This window comes from Meriones unguiculatus, assembly GCF_030254825.1.
Source record: "Meriones unguiculatus strain TT.TT164.6M chromosome Y unlocalized genomic scaffold, Bangor_MerUng_6.1 ChrY_unordered_Scaffold_35, whole genome shotgun sequence".
NCBI lineage: Eukaryota > Metazoa > Chordata > Mammalia > Rodentia > Muridae > Meriones > Meriones unguiculatus.
Window position 1 is genome coordinate 4,635,001 of NW_026843712.1, and position 19,863 is coordinate 4,654,863.

A 19,863-nucleotide genomic window follows, 5' to 3' on the forward strand; every position below is an offset into this window, starting at 1 on the left:
ACTCATTCTTTCTCTTGCCCATCTTTTTACAGGATCGATTCCTCCTCGACCCCCTGAATAACTTAGCCCCGCAGGCTGGGGCACACACACACAACTAGCACATAGTGCATACTAAAATCATTCTAGCTACTACTGTGACCTCTTAATTGTTTAGCTGTTATTCTAAAAACAGTAACCATATTTCAGTGGTCTGCATACCATAAGCCCTATAGAACATGCAGAATATTCCACAACAGGCATATTACAAATGTACTCCTATGCTCTCAGAAAATGTTAGTCCTCAAAATGTTATCATATGTATACTTCATTACACATATTTTTAGATGTCTGTTTTGAAGTTAAAATTGGAACTCAGCAGAGTGAAATGAATCAATAAGGCTTCCTATGGAGATAGACCAACCAAAAGCTACATTCTTGTCTCTTCAATGAGTGGCCCAACAGCATGGTGGGGTCAGTGTTGTTCAGTCCTGTCTGCTTGTCCTTTTGGACAATTAAGATTCCGAGACAAAAACAGGAAGTTATTCCAAAGCCCAACAACCTTGGTATTTGTTACATCTCCAACAGGATGTGGAAGCTCAGGTTGGGAGGAGGCTTCCTGCTTTACCCCTGTCATGGGTTTGTGCTCACTGGAGTTCTGTGCTTTGCAAATGAAGTCCTGGATTACTTAGGACTGCATAAAGTTAATTTTTGTTTTAAATCCAGATATGATGTCCAGACTCTTTCCTTTGAGTTTATTCATTCTTTTCTGGATGTTGGATCTAGATTCTGGTCTATATTGGTTCCAGTCTCTTTTATTGTGGCTGGAGCAAGGCCCAGAGCTATTCAGTTAGATGGTATTCAAATGCAATCTTTGCAGCTTTCCTTTGAGAAACTCCACTTCTCTCCCTCCTTCTTACCCCTATCCACATGCACAGGTGACTGAGGGGTGTGTGTGTGTGTGAGGGGGGTATGTGTATATATTAGGGAGAGAGATAGAGTTTGTATGCATGTGGCAGTTTATATAAACAGGGGAGTGTATACACATGTTAAAGTGGGCACATGTGCATGGTGATGTACATACATACACATGTAGAGGGCAGGGGTCACCCTTGGGTATCTTTTCTTAAGGACCCATTACCTTGTTGCCTGAGTTAGGGTCTCTCATCAGTCAATGACCCAATGAACTCACCTGTTTCTGCTCCCAGGTACTGGAATTACAAGCAAAGGTCACCATGTCTGGGTTGTTTGGTTGTTATTTCTACTGGGTTCAGGGGATTGAACCTGGGTAATCAGACTTGCACAGCAAGCATTTTTTTCTGATTGAACTAAGCCCCCACTTTGAACTTTTCAGATACTAATTATACTAATATTCAGAATACTAATATTCGGCAGCAAGGCAAAGCAATTAAGGTTTAAAATTACAGGAGCTGTGGAAGTGCTGGTTAACATTGTGGCCCGCAATGAGTTCAGTCACTCTAGACATGAAGTTGACAGCACAGGCTCAAGTCCCTGCATGGGAACTCAGAGACAATTTCTGTGGTTTGATTCAGCTCCCTGGGCCTCTACCAGGAAAGTAAAATGTTCCTCCCTTCTGGGACTGAGGAGCATTAGTGAGACAGAGAAAAGCCAGTCCAGGGCCTTGAAGGACATCAGGGCCCAAATACTGGCCACCAATTATATTATATTATATTATATTCTTATATTATATTATAATATATTATATTATATTATATTCAATTATATTATATTATATTCTTTTGGTTTGCTGTGAATCAAAGTTGAGGATTAGCACTTGAGCTCATCTGGAGTTCTACAAACAGAAGGAATCTTGTCTATTTATTCTAGAATGTTTTCAGAAAGTGAGAAACTTATCAGCAGCTAACATCTCCAACTAATAAGTAGCTGAAAACTGGGCTCCCTGGCTTCTTAGGCCACATTACAAACCCTCTCCTTCCCTGCACCCCCACACACAGATACATGGGCAGCACACTGGGAACCATCATACCCTCATTCTGGGAGACAGTCAGCTCTACAAGGCTACCCCTGGCAGTCTGAGAAAGTCCTGTGAGTTCAGCTGAGTTCAGCCGAGTTCAGCCCAGCTCTGATTTGACCTCAGTGTTTTAAGGGAGGGGAAGGCACCAATCCTCCATGGTACTGTGCTCCAATAGCAAATGGTTCTCCAAGATGTGAACACCTTCTTTGTCTCTCTTCCAGCCAGAGTGTGTGTTCATGGAACTTGACTCAATCTGCCTCACAGGCACATGCAGAGAGGGAACACGGGGTGGTTCTGAGACCAGAAGACTTCAGCCTGTAGGTCCTATATACAGTTTTGTCACATTCTTGCCACCTGTGAATACAGCAATGGGACAGCCAGACAGGTCCCAGCCCAAGGCTACAGTGTCACCTCTGGGTGGAGGCAGACCATATCTAATGCTTCATCATAAAGGAGGGCATGTGTGGAGAGCCGGGGTTTGGTTGCCATGGCGCTGGCTTCTGCCCTTCTAAACTGGTAAACAAGTCCTAGAGCGCATGACCGTTATGACCATTATGACCTTTGGGCAACCATCATCACGAGCACAGCCCAGGGCGTCATATGGGGTGATGGGTGAGCAGCCAATCAGGGGATGATACGTCATCTCACACCACTTTGGTGCGAGCAGGGCTTATATAAACAGCACCACTTCGGGGACTCAGGGTCTTCCTCCTTTCATTGTTTGACTGCAATAAAGCTTGCTGCAGAAGGATCCTGTTGTTTGCGTGTGTTCTTGCCACGTGGCTCACAACATTTGGTGCCGAAACCCGGGAACCTGCCATCGCAGGTGCTAGGAGACCCCTCGTTCGCGGGGAGGATTCAGAACTGCAGCAGCGAGATAAGTTCTGAGAGGGATGTTTGGTCTTGATTTATCTCATCTTTCACTTCAGCTAGCAGAAGCCTTTATTGCTTTCTCTGTTGTGACCATTGCCCTCTTCCTCTTTCTTTTGGTTTTGTACAAGCTTAAGGGTGACCTCGAAAGGAAAGAGATTAACGGAAAGCTAAGAGTAGGCACTAAGGGAGTGCTAGAGGAGATACAAGACAGCATGTCAGAAACAGAACGTGACAAAAGATTAGGGGCCCCAATGGATAGAAATAAAGACGTCTCTAAGAAAAAAGGCCCTTCTTCGGATGTTAAAGCCGCAGGAGCGAGAGATAAAGGAAAGAATGTCCTGGGAGAGAAACATGATAAGGAGAAAAAAAAAATCTAAAAAGGAGCCTCTCTATCCGACAAAAAAACTAGAGGCTTTAGAAATTGGCAATTCTGAGTTGGAGGAGTTAAGTCCCTCCGAGGGGTCAGAGGAAGAAGCAGCTCGCTATGAGGAAGAATGATACCACCCAGATGAGCAGCCATTACTGTTGTATCGGAAGCAAAGTAGTATGAGGAACAGGAAGGGCGCACTTTCTCAGTCGGCCGCTCCCGTTGTCTCTAGTGCTCCTCCACCCTACACCGGGAGGCACTGTCCTGATTCCTTCTTTTCAACAAAAGATAGCTATAAAATTTTTCAGACTTTTCCAGTATTTGAAGATGTGGAGGGAGGCCGTGTCCATGTACCTGTAGATTACCCTCTAGTCAAGGAACTGGCAGAGTCAGTTAATAAGTACAGTACGGGTGGATGCTAATTTTACAATTATGCAGCTTGAAAGGCTAGGCTCTACAGCAATGACCCCAAATGATTGGCAGACTGTAGTGAAAGCTGCCCTCCCTAATATGGGAGTGTATTTAGAATGGAAAGCCTTATGGCATGATGCCTGTCAATCCCAAGCTAGGGCTAATGCCAATGCAGAAGACAACCAATGACGCTGGACATTTGAGCTACTAACAGGACAAGGTCCACATGTTCAGCAACAGACAGATTATGATTGGGGAGCGTATAGCCAAATATCTGCTGCTGCAATTAAAGCATGGAAGGCCCTTTCAAAGAAGGGCGGGACCGGGAACCATTTAACAAAAATTATCCAGGGTCCTCAGGAGTCATTCCCAGAATTTGTGGCCAGAATGACAGACACAGCAGGCAGAATATTTGGAGACCCCGAAAGGGTCCAATGATAGAGCAACTTGTGTATGAGAATGCTTCACCAGAATGCAAGGCAGTCATTACCCCCAGAAAGAGCAAAGGACTGACAGATTGGATAAAAGTTTGCCGAGGACTCGAAGGCCTGCTTACCAATGCCGGCCTGGCGGCAGCCATATTACAAAACAATAACCACCCAAGTTCTGGAAACAACAAAGTTTGTTTTAATTGTGGAAAAATGGGTCATTTAAAAAGAGACTGTCGTATGTCTGCACAAAAGAAAGCTCCTGGACTTTGCCCTAAGTGTAGAAAAGGCAATCACTGGGCTAATGAATGCCGCTCAGTCAGAGATATTCAGGGAGAACTTATACAGCACGACACCCCCTCTGAGGAGAGAGATAAAAATGTTCCAAAAAATGGACTTCAGGGCCCCAGATCTCAGGGCCCCAAAAGATATGGGACACAGGCAGACAATGGGAGGGTTTATCCAGCTGTAGAGTAGCAAGAGGATCAGCAGGGTTGGACCTCCGTTCCACCTCCCAATTCTTATTAATGCCACACATGGGGGTGAAACCTGTCCCAGTGAAGTTTGAAGGCCCCCTGCCTGAAGGAAGTATAGGTCTTATTTTGGGTCACTCTTCTCTCACTCTAAAAGGACTTATGGTCCATCCTGGAGTATTAGATCAAGATTTTATGGGACAGCTCCAGGTGCTTTGTTCCTGCCCTCAAGGCGTATTTTCTATTTCTCCTGGAGATATGATTGCTCAATTGGTCCTCCTCCCAAGCATTCATGATTGCTTTCCATTTACCGAAACATCAAGGGATGCAAGAGGGATTGGTTCCACAGGAACAGATTTTGCTCATTTGGTAGTTGATCTTAAAACTAGACCAACTCTACAATTACAGATAGAAGGGAAAAGTTTTACTGGTATTTTGGACACAGGGGTTGATAAAAGCATTATCTCTTCCACCTGGTGGCCTAAGGCGTGGCCTGTTACACAATCATCCCACTCCTTAAAAGGGTTGGGATATGAGGCCAGCCCTGCGATTAGTTCACATTCTTTGATGTGGCAGGCACCAGAAGGTCAAACAGGAAGCTTCATACAATATGTTCTTCCTCTCCCTGTCAATCTCTGGGGAAGAGATATTTTGCAGGATTTAAGATTAGCATTGACCAATGAGTATTCGCAACAAGTGGTTGATATAATGAAAAGGATGGGTTATAAGGAAGGAAAAGGCCTTGGTAAACAGGAACAAGGGAGATTACACCCGATTTCACAGGAAAGTAATACAGGGAAACAAGGCTTGGGTTTTCATTAGCTGCCATTGAGGGTTCCATGCCCATATCTTGGCTCACAGAGGAGGCCGTATGGGTTCCTCAATGGCCCCTTTCCTCTGAAAAGCTGGAAGCCGCTACAAGGCTGGTTAAAGAACAGGTACAGCTTGGTCATTTGGAACCATCTACTTCCCCCTGAAACACACCTATTTTTGTTATTAAAAAGAAGTCTGGAAAATGGAGACTTCTTCATGATTTAAGGGCCATTAATGCACAGATGCAGCTCTTTGGCTCTGTTCAGCGAGGCCTACCTTTACTTTCTGCTTGTCCTAAACAATGGAGAGTCATAATTATAGATATCAAGGATTGCTTCTTCTTTGTTCCTCTGTGTCCACAAGACAGACAGAGATTTGCCTTTACCCTACCTGATGTTAATCATCATGAGCCAGACAAAAGATATCAATAGAGAGTTTTACCTCAAGGCAATGGCTAATAGCCCCACCATGTGTCAATTGTATGTGCAGATGGCTCTTGAACCAGTTAGACAGCAATTTCCTTCCTTGTTGCTGATTCATTATATGGATGATATTCTCTTGTGCCATGAGGAGTTAGCCATTTTGCAAGATGCATATCCTTTGTTGCAAAAAACCCTGCAGCAATGGGGATTGCATATTGCCACTGAAAAGGTCCAGATTTCTGAGGTAGGTTCCTTTTTGGGAACCAAAATGATCTGGAAAGTCAGTGACGGAAGAGTGCAAATAAGTCTTCACCAACCTAAGACAGGACAGCCTCACAGTGAGGAGGTTGCTCCAATGACGGGCAACGGCTGAAGCATTGCCTTCCACCAGGCTCAGACGTTGGCTTTCTGGCATAATGCTGTATTGACAGTAGGAAACTTACTGTTCAAACAAAATAAAAAAGGGGGAGATGTGGGTAGCCAGGGTTTGGTTGCCATGGCGCTGGCTTCCTCCCTTCTAAACTGGTAAACAAGTCCTAGAGCGCATGACCATTATGACCGTTATGACCGTTGGGCAACCATCATCATGAGCACAGCCCGGGGCACCATATGGGGTGATGGGTGAACAGCCAATCAGGGGATGATACATCATCTCACACCACTTTGGTGCGAGCAGGGCTTATATAAACAGCGCCACTTCGGGGACTCGGGGTCTTCCTCCTTTCATCGTTTGACTGCAATAAAGCTTGCTGCAGAAGGATCCTGTTGTTCGCATGCGTTCTTGCTGGCGAGACGACCACGTGGCTCGCAACAGGCATGTTCTACCCAGATGAAAGCATGGCTCTTTAGGAGCTAAGTATGAGCTTGAATCCAAACCTTAGCTCTCTTTGCTTGAAAGCAGCAGCTTTGTGACCTTGGGCAAGTTACTTTACCTCTCTGAGCTTAACTTTCTGAATTTTCAGTGATGAACTCTAGATAAGAGAATGATAGTAGAGATTAAAATAGCCAAAGATATGAGCAAGCTGTCCCAGCCTGGACCGAACATTATGACAAGCACACTACTGTGCATGTTACAATTCCAGCACACAGGTGCTAAAGCAAGAGGACTGCTGCCAGTTCCGGGTAGCCTGAACTACAGCAACACCTTCTCTCAAAAATCCAAAGGGGGCATAGGTGGAGAGGTGGTTCAGCATGGAAGAGCACCTGCTGCTCCTTCAGAGCATCTGGGTTGGCTACCACAGCCATGCCTGCACTTGCAACTATAGCTCCAGGGATCCAGCAGTGTCTTCTGTCCTCTGACAGTGTGTGTGCTTGTATGTTCATGTGTGTGTGTGCAAATGTCTATGTGTCTGTGTGCCTGTGTATATCTGTGTGTCTATGTATGTGTCTGTGAGCAAACGTGGCCATATGTGCACAAACTCTAGCATGTGTCTCTGTGTGTGTGCAAGTATGTGTGCCTGTCTGTATTTGTGTATTTCCATGTGTGTACTATGTCTATGTGTGTTTGTATCTGTGTGTGTGCTTGCATACATGGGTGCACATATGCATGTGTATTTATGTCTGTCTGTATCTATGTGTCTATGTTTTATATGTCTCTGTGTATATGAGTATACATGATTGTGTCTTCCTTTGTACCTGCATTCATGTGTGCAGTTAGGCATCTCATGTGTGTTTGTATGTGTGTGGGTGTGTTTGTATGTGTGTGTGTCTGTGGCCCACTAATGATTCAATATGTGCACAATCACTGTGGGCTTGGACAATGCAGTTGGAGTCAAGGCCCTGCATGGAAACTGAGAGGAAACTGGGTGGTTTGCCTCAGATCCCTGGGCCTCTGCCTTAAAAATATATAAAAAAGAAAAAAAAAAAACAAGTAAGAAATGAGGGAAAAAGGGATGGAATGAGGAAGGAGGGAGAAGGGAAGGAGGAATGGAAAGACAGAAATAGAAAGAGAGGGATGGAAGGAAGGGTTATCTGTCCTGCCACCATGAAGAAATAATCTGAGGAACTCAATTTAAACACAGAGGAGGCTGTATAAATAGTTTCAAGGGACAGCACAACATGGCAGGGACATAACAGTGGGAGATTAAGGAGCTGGTCACATGGCATCTGCCATTAGAAAATGGAGGGGGAAATCAAGTGTGCTCAGGTTGTCTCTCTTCATTCATTCCTAGAGCGAAGGCTGTGAACAGTGCTTCTAGTGTGCACAGAGCAGGATCTTGAACCTCAGTTAGCTTAATCTACATGACCCCTCTTAGGTGTGACCAGAGGCTTCCATTTTATGTGAATCAGTGTCTGGTTAATCTGGCAGTCCGTGTTAACCATCCCAGAAGAAAACCAATGAAATTCTCATGCTTTGAAGGCTCCTTTACCTCCCAAAGCTGTCAATAGAAGCTCCATTGTAAAAGCCATCTGAGGTCCAGTTGAAAGATGAAGAACTGCCATTTTCTTAACTGTATGCCAAGTACTGCAGCCTAAGGGAATAGAAAATGTCCTAGGAGATTGTATCCTATACTTTGATGGCCCAAACCACCTCAACCACCCTGGAGGAAACTTAGGATGTCTGGAATCCCTACCCTGTACTGGCATTATTTTCTTAAGTTTACTTGCATAATTTACTTGCTTGTTTTGGGAATATCAGGCTGAATGTGGGCAAGGACATGGCTTCTTTCCTATTCTTCCGGGAAATATGCATTTTTTTAACACAGTCCAATTCTTTTGCCTCTTCTCCTACATAACTTTAACTCCAGAAATTGGCTAGGACCCTAAGCCTGGAAACCAAAAGCCACTCCAGTGCTTGTCCCCTGGATGCTGTGACGCCCCCAACAGAAGACCCAACACACACACCCCTGTTGTGTGCCTCAAGGTTTGCTTCTCATTGGCACTCATTGTACCTGACCCCACCCTGGAGCTTGGACTCTTCCAACTGTAGTTTATGACCCCAATACCTCCAGTACCTCCAACTCCCATGTTCCTGTCTTCCCATGTAAACAAACTAACTTTCAATGCCTCTGCCCATCCCTGATGAGACTTCACCCAGGCTTACTCATTTCTATCCAAACATGTTTTCTATAGGCTATGGCAAAAGCACAGTACAAGTCCAGGCATGTTAGCCCCATGCCCCAGTGTGGAGCTTCTTCCACATGGGCTCTGACTGGGGGCTGTTTGCTTTAGGACCCTCCTTAAGGCCTAGGTTAGACTTAACCTCAATCAGATAGGTATGTCTTAACTGTAGCCAATTGGTCTTTACACCCCCAGATTACTATGGTTCAAAATTGTTTTATTTAAAACATTATCAAGCCTGCTTTTGCATTTTTCTTTGTAATTGTTCTTTGTTCTATGGTTTCCAAGTGTCAACTTTGTAGACAACAACACGCTTTTGTAGTGGCAATAGGTTGCACATGCCTACCTGTAAAGGAGCAGTGCTCAACCTGTGGGTCCCAACCCCTTAGAGGTAGAATGACCCTTTCAGGGGACTCTCCAAAGACCATCAAAAAGCACAGTTATTTACCATTGGAAAATTACTGTTATGAAGTAGCAAAGAAAATAATTTTTGGTTGTGGGGAGGACGCCACAACTTGAGGACCTGTATGAAAGTGTCATGGCACTAGGAAGGTTGAGGACCTCTGCTCTAGAGGAGAGTCAGGCCCCTGACTATGGAGGCCACCTGCAGTTTTTGCTTATAGGCTCACATAGATGGAGCGCCAGTTCACATCAGCTTGGGAGGCCAGCTCTGTAGACAGCACAGGTCAAGTGGGCAGATGTTGGCTATCCAGAAAGAGACTGAGATAATGTTTCTATGTTCTCTTTCTGCTCTCCCATCCTCCTTGGAATGAATGAATAAGGAATTGTCATTTCTCTCAGAAGCAGCTGTATTTTACCAGTGGATAAATGTGAGTCCCAGCCTTCGCATGCTAGCCCTGACAACATAAATTATTTTACAGATAAGGAGTTTGTGCAATAGAAAACTGGCAATGTATCTTGGGGGTGGAGTTGGGAGGAACCTTAGCAGCTGCTTCTCCTCTTTTTCTGCTCTTTACAATCTATCCCACCCCTGGAGACCCTGACTTAAAAGTCAGTGAGGCTTGCTCTGGTCACCAGTGTCAACATGGAGAGCCAAGCTGGAAACTGCAGGTAAAGGCCAGCTAGCTGAAAGGGAGGGTGTTTGGCTAACTTTCTACCTTCTGGAAAAGTTCAGGGCTCCAGCCCAGGAACTGGTATTCCTGAGATTTAAGGTACTTCTTCCTACTTCTTCCTATTTCCTTGTGCATGTGCCTTGGGGCTTGTTCCATGGCAAGTACAGAGCTCATTGAGATTTGGTATTACAAAAGGGAAAATCACTTTTATCCAATGGAGTGTCACTGTGTATATTAACCATACTCCAGGGCTGGACTCATGACTGGGAGTATATGGTCAGCTCAAAACAAATTCCATGGTTGTATTTCAGGTTTTGTGGGATTTTATTTTTTTGCTCTTTATTTTTTTGTGTTACTGTCTTTTAGTTTGTTTTGATTTTCATTTGTGTGTTTCTGTATATTTAAGAGAGAGAGAACATAATGTTATGTGGGGAAGAAAGGTGGGAGGATTTCGGAGGAGTTAAGGGAACAGGAAAACATGAACACAATATATTGCATGTGGCTGTAAAGAAGGCTCAGTAGTTAAGAACACTGGCTGCTCTTCCACAGTTCAATTACCATCAAACACATGGTGGCTCCCAGCTGTCTGTAGTGCTGCAAAACCTGCACTCCTGGTGCAGGGTCCGTACTGCTCCCTCCCCCAAAGAGACTCACAGACCTCGGTTCGATGCAAAAGTAAGAGGCAGTTTTGTCCAATCGCAATGGGGGTCGTCCCTTCAAAGCAGCAGACGACCCCAGCATACTAAGCACAGAGTTTTTATTCCTAAAAATATCAGGCCTTTCCATTGATTAGTCAGCAGAAAAGATAGCAATAATGCAGGCTGGCAGCTGTAGAGGGGAACTCACAGCTCCAAGGACAGTCCTCCCCTCTTCTCCCATCTCTCGGTTCTGTAGTGGGCCGCTTACAGCTTTAAGGACAGCTTTAAGGACAGTCCTCCCCTAAATTGCCTGACTTGTTTTTCTTTCTTCTTAGCTGGCCCTTATTCAAGGTCCAGTTGTTTTCCTTTCTAATTTGGGATGGTCCCATTTCTCATTCCCCCCTTTTTCTTTGGCATAATTTTAACCCTAAAATTACAGGCTAGATTTAGCCTGCATCTCTAATTGCTGATGCTGCTGTTGAAGCATAAGGACATGAATTGTACTGATCCGTTCTCTCACAAAATTGACTAGCTTATTAAGAATGCAGGGGCCAAAAGTTACAATCAGGAGAAGAATTCGCAAAGGGCCTAACAATGTGGAGATTAAAGTGGTCATCCATGGAGAGGGATTAAACCATCCTAGGCTTTGGGCTCATTCTCACTTTCTGTTTTCTAATCCCTCTTTGACCTTATCTAGGGTCTCAGTGACAACTCCAGTATGGTCGACATAGAAACAGCATTCTTCTTTTAGAGCAGCGCATAAACCTCCTTGTTGCAAAACCAATAAATCTAAGCCCCTTCTGTTTTGTAACACCATCTCTGATAATGACTGTAAGGAATCTTTGAGCTCTCTAATTGTGCTTTCTAATCTTTCTATGTCCTCATAAACAGCTGCCCTAAGCTCATTTAACCCACTATGTTGGAGGGCTATAGCCGAACCTCCAGCTGTTGTCCCTACTGCTCCTAGCCCTACCCCAAGCATTATAGCTAAGGAAATTCCAGGTCTCTTTTTGTTCCTATCAGCGGTTCCCCCACAGAGTCCCAGTATTGGAAGGGCTCTTCATAGGGGTGATAGGTGACTCGGGGGATTACCTGGACCAGGACACAGTAGTCAGATGAATTGACAAGCACCTGAGTACTGACACAAGTAGTAATTCCTGTCGCACAGGCCCACCATCCATCGATTGGTGGTATGAGGTACCCAGACAGACCTGCAACATCATAGGTTTGGTTGCATAAAAACTGATGACTGGGGGGGACTTTACCTACACGGAGTCCTTGCCCTGAAATGGCAGACAGGGAAAGTCTAGCCTCCCTTTGTGTCCAACGGCAGGCTGTTGCCTCTTGGGAGTTACTTATCTCATCTGTAAAGGCAATTCCTTCATAATATGGGGGAGCAATTCCAAAGCATAACCGACAAGACTCAGTAACCTTGGGGTTGGTATTATTTAGGGCGTGAAAGGCCCCCTGTGCTAGGGAAGTAATGTATGGTCCAGGAGGCTTAGGGGAAGAAGAATCTTTACCCATTTTTGAGTTAGGAGTCAGTGAGGTGGTTGCTGGACGTGGGGCTATAGTCTGGGGGAACTATATTCACTGGAGGAACCAGGTGAGGGCCAGCTTTATTTGGCCCTACTTCAGCAGATGGGGCTGTTATTTTTAATTTGATGGTGAAAAGTAACTCATCATCATATCTTTCCTTATATATTCGTAGGCCCCAAGTGAACCCCATCACCCAGTTAGTTGAAATCTGTTTTCCAGCGTCTGTGAACCGGATTAGCAGGGGGTGGCACCAGGTGGTACATATTGGCTGATTAGTCCACCTATTGTTTGGTCCCCGGTCTGGGGGCTGGGCATGACTGTAATTAGCTTTAACAACAATATAATCCCAACTGGAGGTAGGCTTCCAGTAAGTATCGCCAGTGGTTTCACACCCCCAATTCTTGCAGTAGAAGTCATTTCTCCCCCCACATTTGTTTACCATTTTAGGTTGCTGGTGGGGTCCTGGACATACATAAAAGGTTAGGACTTGCAGCATACTGTGGTGGTTGGTGGTCCCGCAGCCCCCCCCCAGGGATCTAAGCCCCTTCTCTCACTAAAAGACCCACATCTATGGTCTCCAGGAACCACGCTGGGGTCTAGGTGGCTTTGCAAATCCCAGTTAGCAGGTGCTCCTAGAGCCATTTTACAAAGGTCAGGGTACAAGTCCGGCCACCATGTGAAGGGTGGGGCTATCTTTGAAACAGACCAAATTATAATATGTCTCTCATTAGTTACTTCCCAAGTCAAAAGTTTGGGCTGGTGAGGACTGGAGCCCAAGCAAGTATTATAAGTGCTTAACAGAACCAAAAGCACCAGCAGTTTGTGGATATCACCCACGGCTAAAATTCTTAACAAGCTTAAGTTTTAAGGGATTGTCACTGGGCTGGATTTTCCAGTCAGAAGTGGAGTCCTCTGGAGGGGGTGTGACATGTGATGCGTGGATCCAAGCAGCAATGCCTTTTACCTTCACAGCCATTGGGGTGGTGAGCAGGATGCAGTAAGGACCTTTCCACCGGGGTTCCAAATTTTGACTATGGTGTTGCCGTACAGAAACCAAGTCTCCAACTTGGAACTGATGTGGCACCTCTAAGGATCCTGGCGCATATGCACTGCCAACCTTGTTCCAGATTTCTTTTTGAATAAGCTGTAGTCCCTTTAAGCTGGACAACAAGTCAGAGTTACCACTAGTTATGTCAAGAGGGTCTCCCAGGAGAGTCAACGGAGCAGGAACTCCATACAATAGTTCAAAAGGCGTGAGATTCAACAAGGAAGGAGTATTTCTGACCCTAAAAAGAGCCAGAGAAAGGCATACCACCCAATCACTGCCAGTCTCCATGGTCAATTTAGTAAGGGTCTCTTTTAGAGTTCTATTCATTCTTTCTACCTGTCTTGAACTTTGGGGTCTATATGCACAATGTAATTTCCAATTAGTCCCCAAAAATCTGGCCACCTCCTGACTTACCTGAGCAACGAAGGCCGGCCCATTGTCTGACCCAATTACCTTTGGAACTCCAAACCGGGGAAAAATGTCTTCTAAAATCTTCTTGGCTACAACCAGAGCAATCTCTTTCTTGGTGGGAAAAGCTTCCACCCATCCTGAGAAGGTATCTACAAAGACTAGAAGATATTTATTTCCATACCTGGATGGCTTAATCTCGGTAAAGTCCACTTTCCAATGCATTCCAGGTCCAGTTCCCCTTAACCTTTTTCCTGAGCTTTGGAAATTTTTCCCTACATTTACCTTTTGGCAAGGGATACATGTCTGAGTTACTTTTTTGGTTAGAGCAGTGAGGTTTAGTATTCGGTAAGGAGATTGGAGAACAATTTCAGTCAATTTCCTTGCCCCTAAATGAGTCCATTGATGCATTTGTGCAATTAGTCTCTTAGCATCTTCCTGTGGCAAAATGACGTTACCTTTGGAGTCAATCCATGCTCCCATATTAGCATTGAATGTCCCTTGTTTTCTCTGTATTTGCTCCAGGTCGTCCTCTGAGTATTTTAGCTGTTCCTTCTCTGGCAATTCAGTAGTTAATAATATCACTGGAGCAGGACTTCCTCTAGCAGCTGCTTTAGCCTCCTGATCAGCCATGTTATTTCCCTTTGCTGCCTTGGAATTTCCCTTCTGATGTCCCAGGCAGTGAATTATGCTTACCTTGGTGGGCAGTAGTAAGGCATTGAGCAAGGCCAAGATTTCATTTTTATTTTTAATTTCTTTACCGGCTGACGTCAATAGGCCTCTCTGCTGGTAGATTGCCCCGTGCACATGGGCTGTAGCAAAGGCATACCTGCTGTCAGTGTAGATGTTTATCTTTTTGTCTTTCCCCATAGTTAATGCTTGAGTTAAGGCAATTAGTTCTGCTTGTTGAGCAGAGGTGCCTTCAGGCAGCGCTTGGGCCCATCCACCACCACTACTCCCGCTTTTCTTTTTCCATTTTACAAAAAGCTACTCCCATCTCTGTAATACGTCACCTCAGCATCTGGCAGAGGCTGGTCTTTTAAGTCCTTTAGCCATCCCTGTTCTTCCGCCAACACCTGCAAGCAATCATGCTCTGGGGGCTGAATCTCTGGATCTGTAACAGGGTGGCAGGGTTTAGCCCCGTTGCTGGGGCAAAAGTAATCCTGTCATTATTCAAAAGCAAAGTTTGATAATGAGTCATGCGAGCATTCATGAGCCAGCGATCAGGTGGCTGTCTGACAACACTCTCAAGGGCACGAGGGGCATAAACAGTAAGATCTTGTCCCAAGGTCAGCTTGTCAGCATCCTTTACCAATGCGGTGACTGTGGCTATTATTCGAAGGCAGGTCGGCCAACCTGCTGCTACTGGATCAAGCTTTTTAGATAGATAAGCTACTGGTCTCTTCCAGGGTCCAATCTTTTGAGTTAACACCCCTTTAGCCATCCCCTGGTTCTCAGCCACATAGAGATGAAAAGATTTAGTGACATCAGGAAGTCCCAAGGCTGGAGCTGACATTAAAGTCTGTTTAATATTATCAAATGCAGCCTGTTCATCTTTTCCCCAGGAAAAAAAGTCATTGCCCTTTGTAAGGGCATACAGAGGGGCTGCCATTTCAGCGAACCCAGGAAAAACCCCGCTGTACCAAGAAATTCCCTCAGTTGTTTTGTAGTTCATGGAGGGGGAATATGAAACACAGTCTCTTTTTTAGCCTCCGATAACCATCTTTTTTTTTTTCTTTAGTATATACCCCAGGTAACTGACCTTTTTCCAGCATATCTGGGCCTTCTTTGCTGATGCTCTATAGCCGAGTTCGCCCAATTCTTGTAACAGTTGGCCGGTGGTTTTGAGACAGGTTTTCTGACAATCTGCAGCTAGTAAGATGTCATCGACATACTGGAGAAGAGTTACCTGAGTATTTGTGGCCCGGAAGTGTGCCAGGTCTTGGTGCAGGGCTTCATCAAATATGGTAGGAGAATTCTTAAATCCTTGGGGAAGTCGAGTCCATGTTAGTTGGCCCGAGACCCTGGAGTCTGGCGGTAAACCTTCAAGTGCTGCCTACCCTCTGGTGTATTGTAATCCCAATCAGGACGAGAGAGGGGAAACCCGTTATTAATCTCGTCGGGGAGAACTATAGGCCTCCCATCTGCCCCGGGACATTCTTTCTTGCTTCTAGAAGAACTCGTCCCCTCTCCTAGGTAGTCAGGAGTGTCTGTAAAAGCTGTTGGCAATCATCCCAAGTGGGCTGGTGAGAGAAAAGGACAGATTCAAACAAGTCAGTCAAGGCTTGGGGGTTCTAAGAAAAAGGGGGATTGTGAGCCTTCCAATTGTAGAGATCAGCTGTGGAAAAAGGCCAGTACTGAAGGGGGTATTGCCCATCCCCCTCTGGAAATCCATAGGCTCGTAACGGGAGAGCCACCGAGTCCAGCTGGGTTGCAGAAAAGATAGCAGTTATGTGGTTGGCAGCTGTAGGGGGGAGCTCACAGCTCCAAGGACAGTCCTCCCCTCTTCTCCCATCTCTCGGTTCTGCAGCAGGCTGCTTACAGCTTCAAGGACAGTCCTCCCCTAAATTGCCTGATTTGCTCTTTCTTCTTAGGTGGCCCTTACTCAAGGTCCAGCTGTTTTTCTTTCTAATTTGGGATGGTCCCATTTCTCACCACCACTGCCCCTGATAGTCATAGGGAGTCCAGCCAAGCTCACCCCAAGAATTAGTCCCCTTTTTCTAAGTGAGGAGACAGTGTCCAGCTCTAGAGACACAGGTGAGCCACACAATGGGTAAGGTTGGGCTCAGATTCCCACCCAGCCCTGAATGCTAACCACCCAAATTCATCCACCCTTGCTTGCAAACCCAGGCTTTCTGCAGAAAACTAATTTCTCTTCAGGCTCCTCTCAGGGTGGCTACATGTGCCTGTATTTTGGGTGCTAGGCATCTCAGGCTGATTTTGTGCATTTTCTCCTTCACAACTGTGTCTGCAATGAGAGCTACTGAAGTCATAGAACTGTCTGTTCTAAGAAGGACCCTTGTATGGTATTGAACTCCAGAGGAGGCTGCTGCCAGAATGTGAGTGTTGTATAGCCAGGTGTGCTGGACTTCCTTTTGTGTCATTTTGTTTACTTTTTTTTTAAGTAGGTGAAGCAAGAAGCCACCAATCAAAATCTCTCTGTGGCAATGAAAGCAGTTAGGTAAGGGAAAAATTAACCTGCCATGGTGCCTTGGATAGCAGCAGACAGTGACAGCTGCAAAAGCTCTTTGGGTTTTATATGGGAAGTTGACAGGTGTGGCAGCTTGGGATGGGATAGATGGTGGTTAGCAAGGCATTCTTTGAGACAGACAAGTTGAAGGCAGAGGAATACTTCCAGCAGTGAAGGACTTCTGAGAAATATTGTAGGTCTCTGTTTCCCAGAAAATCCATCCCAGGTGGGAACAGAGATATGAGAACAGAGACACAATGCTACACTGCCATCAGCACTGACATCCAGAGCCTGTTTGTGACCTAATACTTTTTAAAGAACTCCTAGAGGAAGAGACACCTCAAAAGGCAGTTGTTGATGAGGTTTCATACACACAAAGCACATAGGTTTGAAATTGAATATGTATTTTTTTATTAGAATTTTTAAAATACCATGCAAAGTGATGGGGTTTGGCTTGTTTTCTTCTTCTCCCAATCACCTCCCTTCTCCTTGCCCTTCTGCCTTGGTCCTCTCACTGGCCCCGAGCTGCCTTCCTGTCACAGATATTCCATGAGCTTCATACCTCCAATCCTTCCACAACCGAATAATGCATGGGAGTAGGAGAAGAACATGAAGGTAGAGGAAGGGAGAGCAGCTGGGAAGTATAGGCCATGAGAACAGAGGACTGATGGTGACCAAAGTATATTATAGATATATATGAAATGTCATAATGAAATATACAACTGATTCCACTGCACACACATATGTACAAACACACACACACAAACACACACACACAAATTATTATCTCAGGTCCATATATAAGAGAAAATATGTGGCATTTTTTTGCAAACTTTGCACTTGAAGAAGGCTTTCTGGTAGGTGCTATCTGTGACTTCCCTAATTCAGATCTGTGGGCTCTGGGAAGATGAAGTATGGAGAATAATAACCCTTGCTTCAGTCTCTGTAACTAACATGGATTCTAGTGTAGCTGATATCCTGATATCCTTTATTTTTTTTCATCAGGCCAATGAGGGCAAGATGTTAGCCTGGCTGTACTAAAGAGAAAACTGTCTCAGGGGAGTTAAGAAACTTGTCTATGGCAGGGTGCTGTCATACATACCTTCAATCCCAAGCAATCAGGTGGCAGAGGAAGAGGCAGAGGTAGAGGCAGAGGCAGATCTCTGTGAGTTCCCGGCCAGGTTGGTCTACAGAGCAAGTCCAGGATAGCTGAGGCTACACAGAGAAACCCTGTCTTGAAAAAGAGAGAGAGAGAGAGAGAGAGAGAGAGAGAGAGAGAGAGAGAAAGAAGAAAAAGAAACTTGCCTACATTTTGCTTTTGTTAGTACAACCAGGCCTGCCATTGTTTTCACTAGTATCTCTCGAATATTGCTAGCACCACCTGACATCACCATTTACAATCATTACCCACAGTTGAGCAGCTGGTTGGCACTAACCAGGTGCATGTGGCCAGAGTGGTTTGAAGCAAATCATTTCAATTCTCTCAGGCTTAACCGCTTTCAGTGACTTCCCTGGGCCTGGGGATGAAATGTAGACTCAACTTCAGGCTATGCCCAGATTACCTGGTCACTTGGCCCCACCTATTGCAGAGCACCACAACTCAACCACTTCTGGTCCTCTCCTCTTTTCCTAGGGTCCTTCAGCCTCCACAGTCTCCCTTCATATGGCTACCTTTCTTATTGTCCTGACAAACACATACAAAACAATTTGGGAACACAGTGGGTGTTTTAGCTCTCAGGTCAGAAGCATGGTCTTTGGTGAGGCCTGGCCACAGAAATCCAGGGAGCTAGTTATATGGCATCCTCAGTTAAAAAGCAAAGACATGTGTTGGTGCTCAGCACTTCCCTCCTGTTCACTCTGTCCAGGACTTCAACCCATGACATGGTACCACCCACATTTAGGGTAGATCTTCTCACCTCAATTGCCCTATTCTAGAAATGCCCTGGCAGTCCTGCCCAGAGGTCCATTTCCTATGTGACTCTAGATGCTGTCAAGTTGACAATATATTCATCACAGTCTCCAATCAAGAGTTGTAGTATAGCTTAGAAGGGCTTGGACACCAATATCATGGAACCCGAGATTCCTGCTTCTCTCCACAGCTGTAGGGACACCTCTTTCCCCAAAATAATTAAAAATAATCATAGTGCTTGCTTGCAGAGCAGTGGATTTCAACCTGTGGGTTGCAAGCAACCCCTTTGAGTCAGATGACATTTTCATAGGCGTCGCATATCAGATATCCTGCATAGCAAATATTTACATTAGGCTCCAGAACAGCAGAAAAATTACAGTTATGAAGTATGAAAACAAAACAAAACAAAACTAACTTTACATTTGGGTGATTACCACAAAATGAGGAACTGTATTAAAAGGGTCACAGCATCATGAAGGTTGAAAACCCCTGCTCCTAAGGATCCTTTACTTCTTTAAATCAATAAAAGCAATCTCTGGCTGAGTCAGTAACAGAGCAATGTGAGTGCTGTAGCCCTTAGCTGACCAGTGCCAAGTAATCCTGCTCTCAGAATCCCCCAGTTGTTTTATTATGTACATGTGGAAAAGCATGTCCATCATGACCATTGTATTCCACATGCAAATATGTGTTTCTAGAACATTATTTCAGTCCCTTCCATGTCTGGGGACCCTAGGCAGCTGCACTGTGGTTTCAAAGGTCTTGCTTTTATGCTTCCTCCTACAGGCAGAATGCATCCAAACTGCCACAGAGACACAAACTGTGTGTGCCAGTGGGGCTGTACAGGGAACAGAAGACACTGTGTAGAGATCAAGAGCTGCCTGCCATCTGGTGCAGGAGGTTTCCAGGACATTGCTACCTGTTTATATGTAGGCTCTGGGCAGGTAGTTAAAATGGGAAAGAAAAAAAAAGAAAATGGGATTCCCTTTATTTTTAATCACAATCACAGAAGTACTTTGGTTCAAAGCACTTTGCCCTCAGTTGTGGTAGGGAGGATGGGTTAATTATAATGAGTCTGTGACCTCAGTGTCACTGTGATGTCACCTTACAAAAAAGGAACTGTGACACTGAGATGTTAACAATGTGCCCTGTGGCACAGAAAATCAACCAGTCACACTGATTCAAACAGGGTCAGAATTCCAAGATGCTCAGTCATTCTTGCAACCACCATGGATCACACAA

At 45.1% G+C, this 19,863-nt stretch overlaps 1 protein-coding gene across 1 annotated transcript in view; it reads right to left on the bottom strand.

Moving 5' to 3' along the window:
* The window catches only part of LOC110543896 (activity-dependent neuroprotector homeobox protein 2-like), a gene marked incomplete at its 3' end in the record, with an annotated part of 79,132 nt that overhangs the window by 43,369 nt on the left and 15,900 nt on the right, over positions 1-19,863 (bottom strand). The window contains 1 exon segment of the mRNA XM_060376853.1: positions 14,517-14,522. Coding sequence (XP_060232836.1) covers positions 14,517-14,522 — 6 coding nt within the window.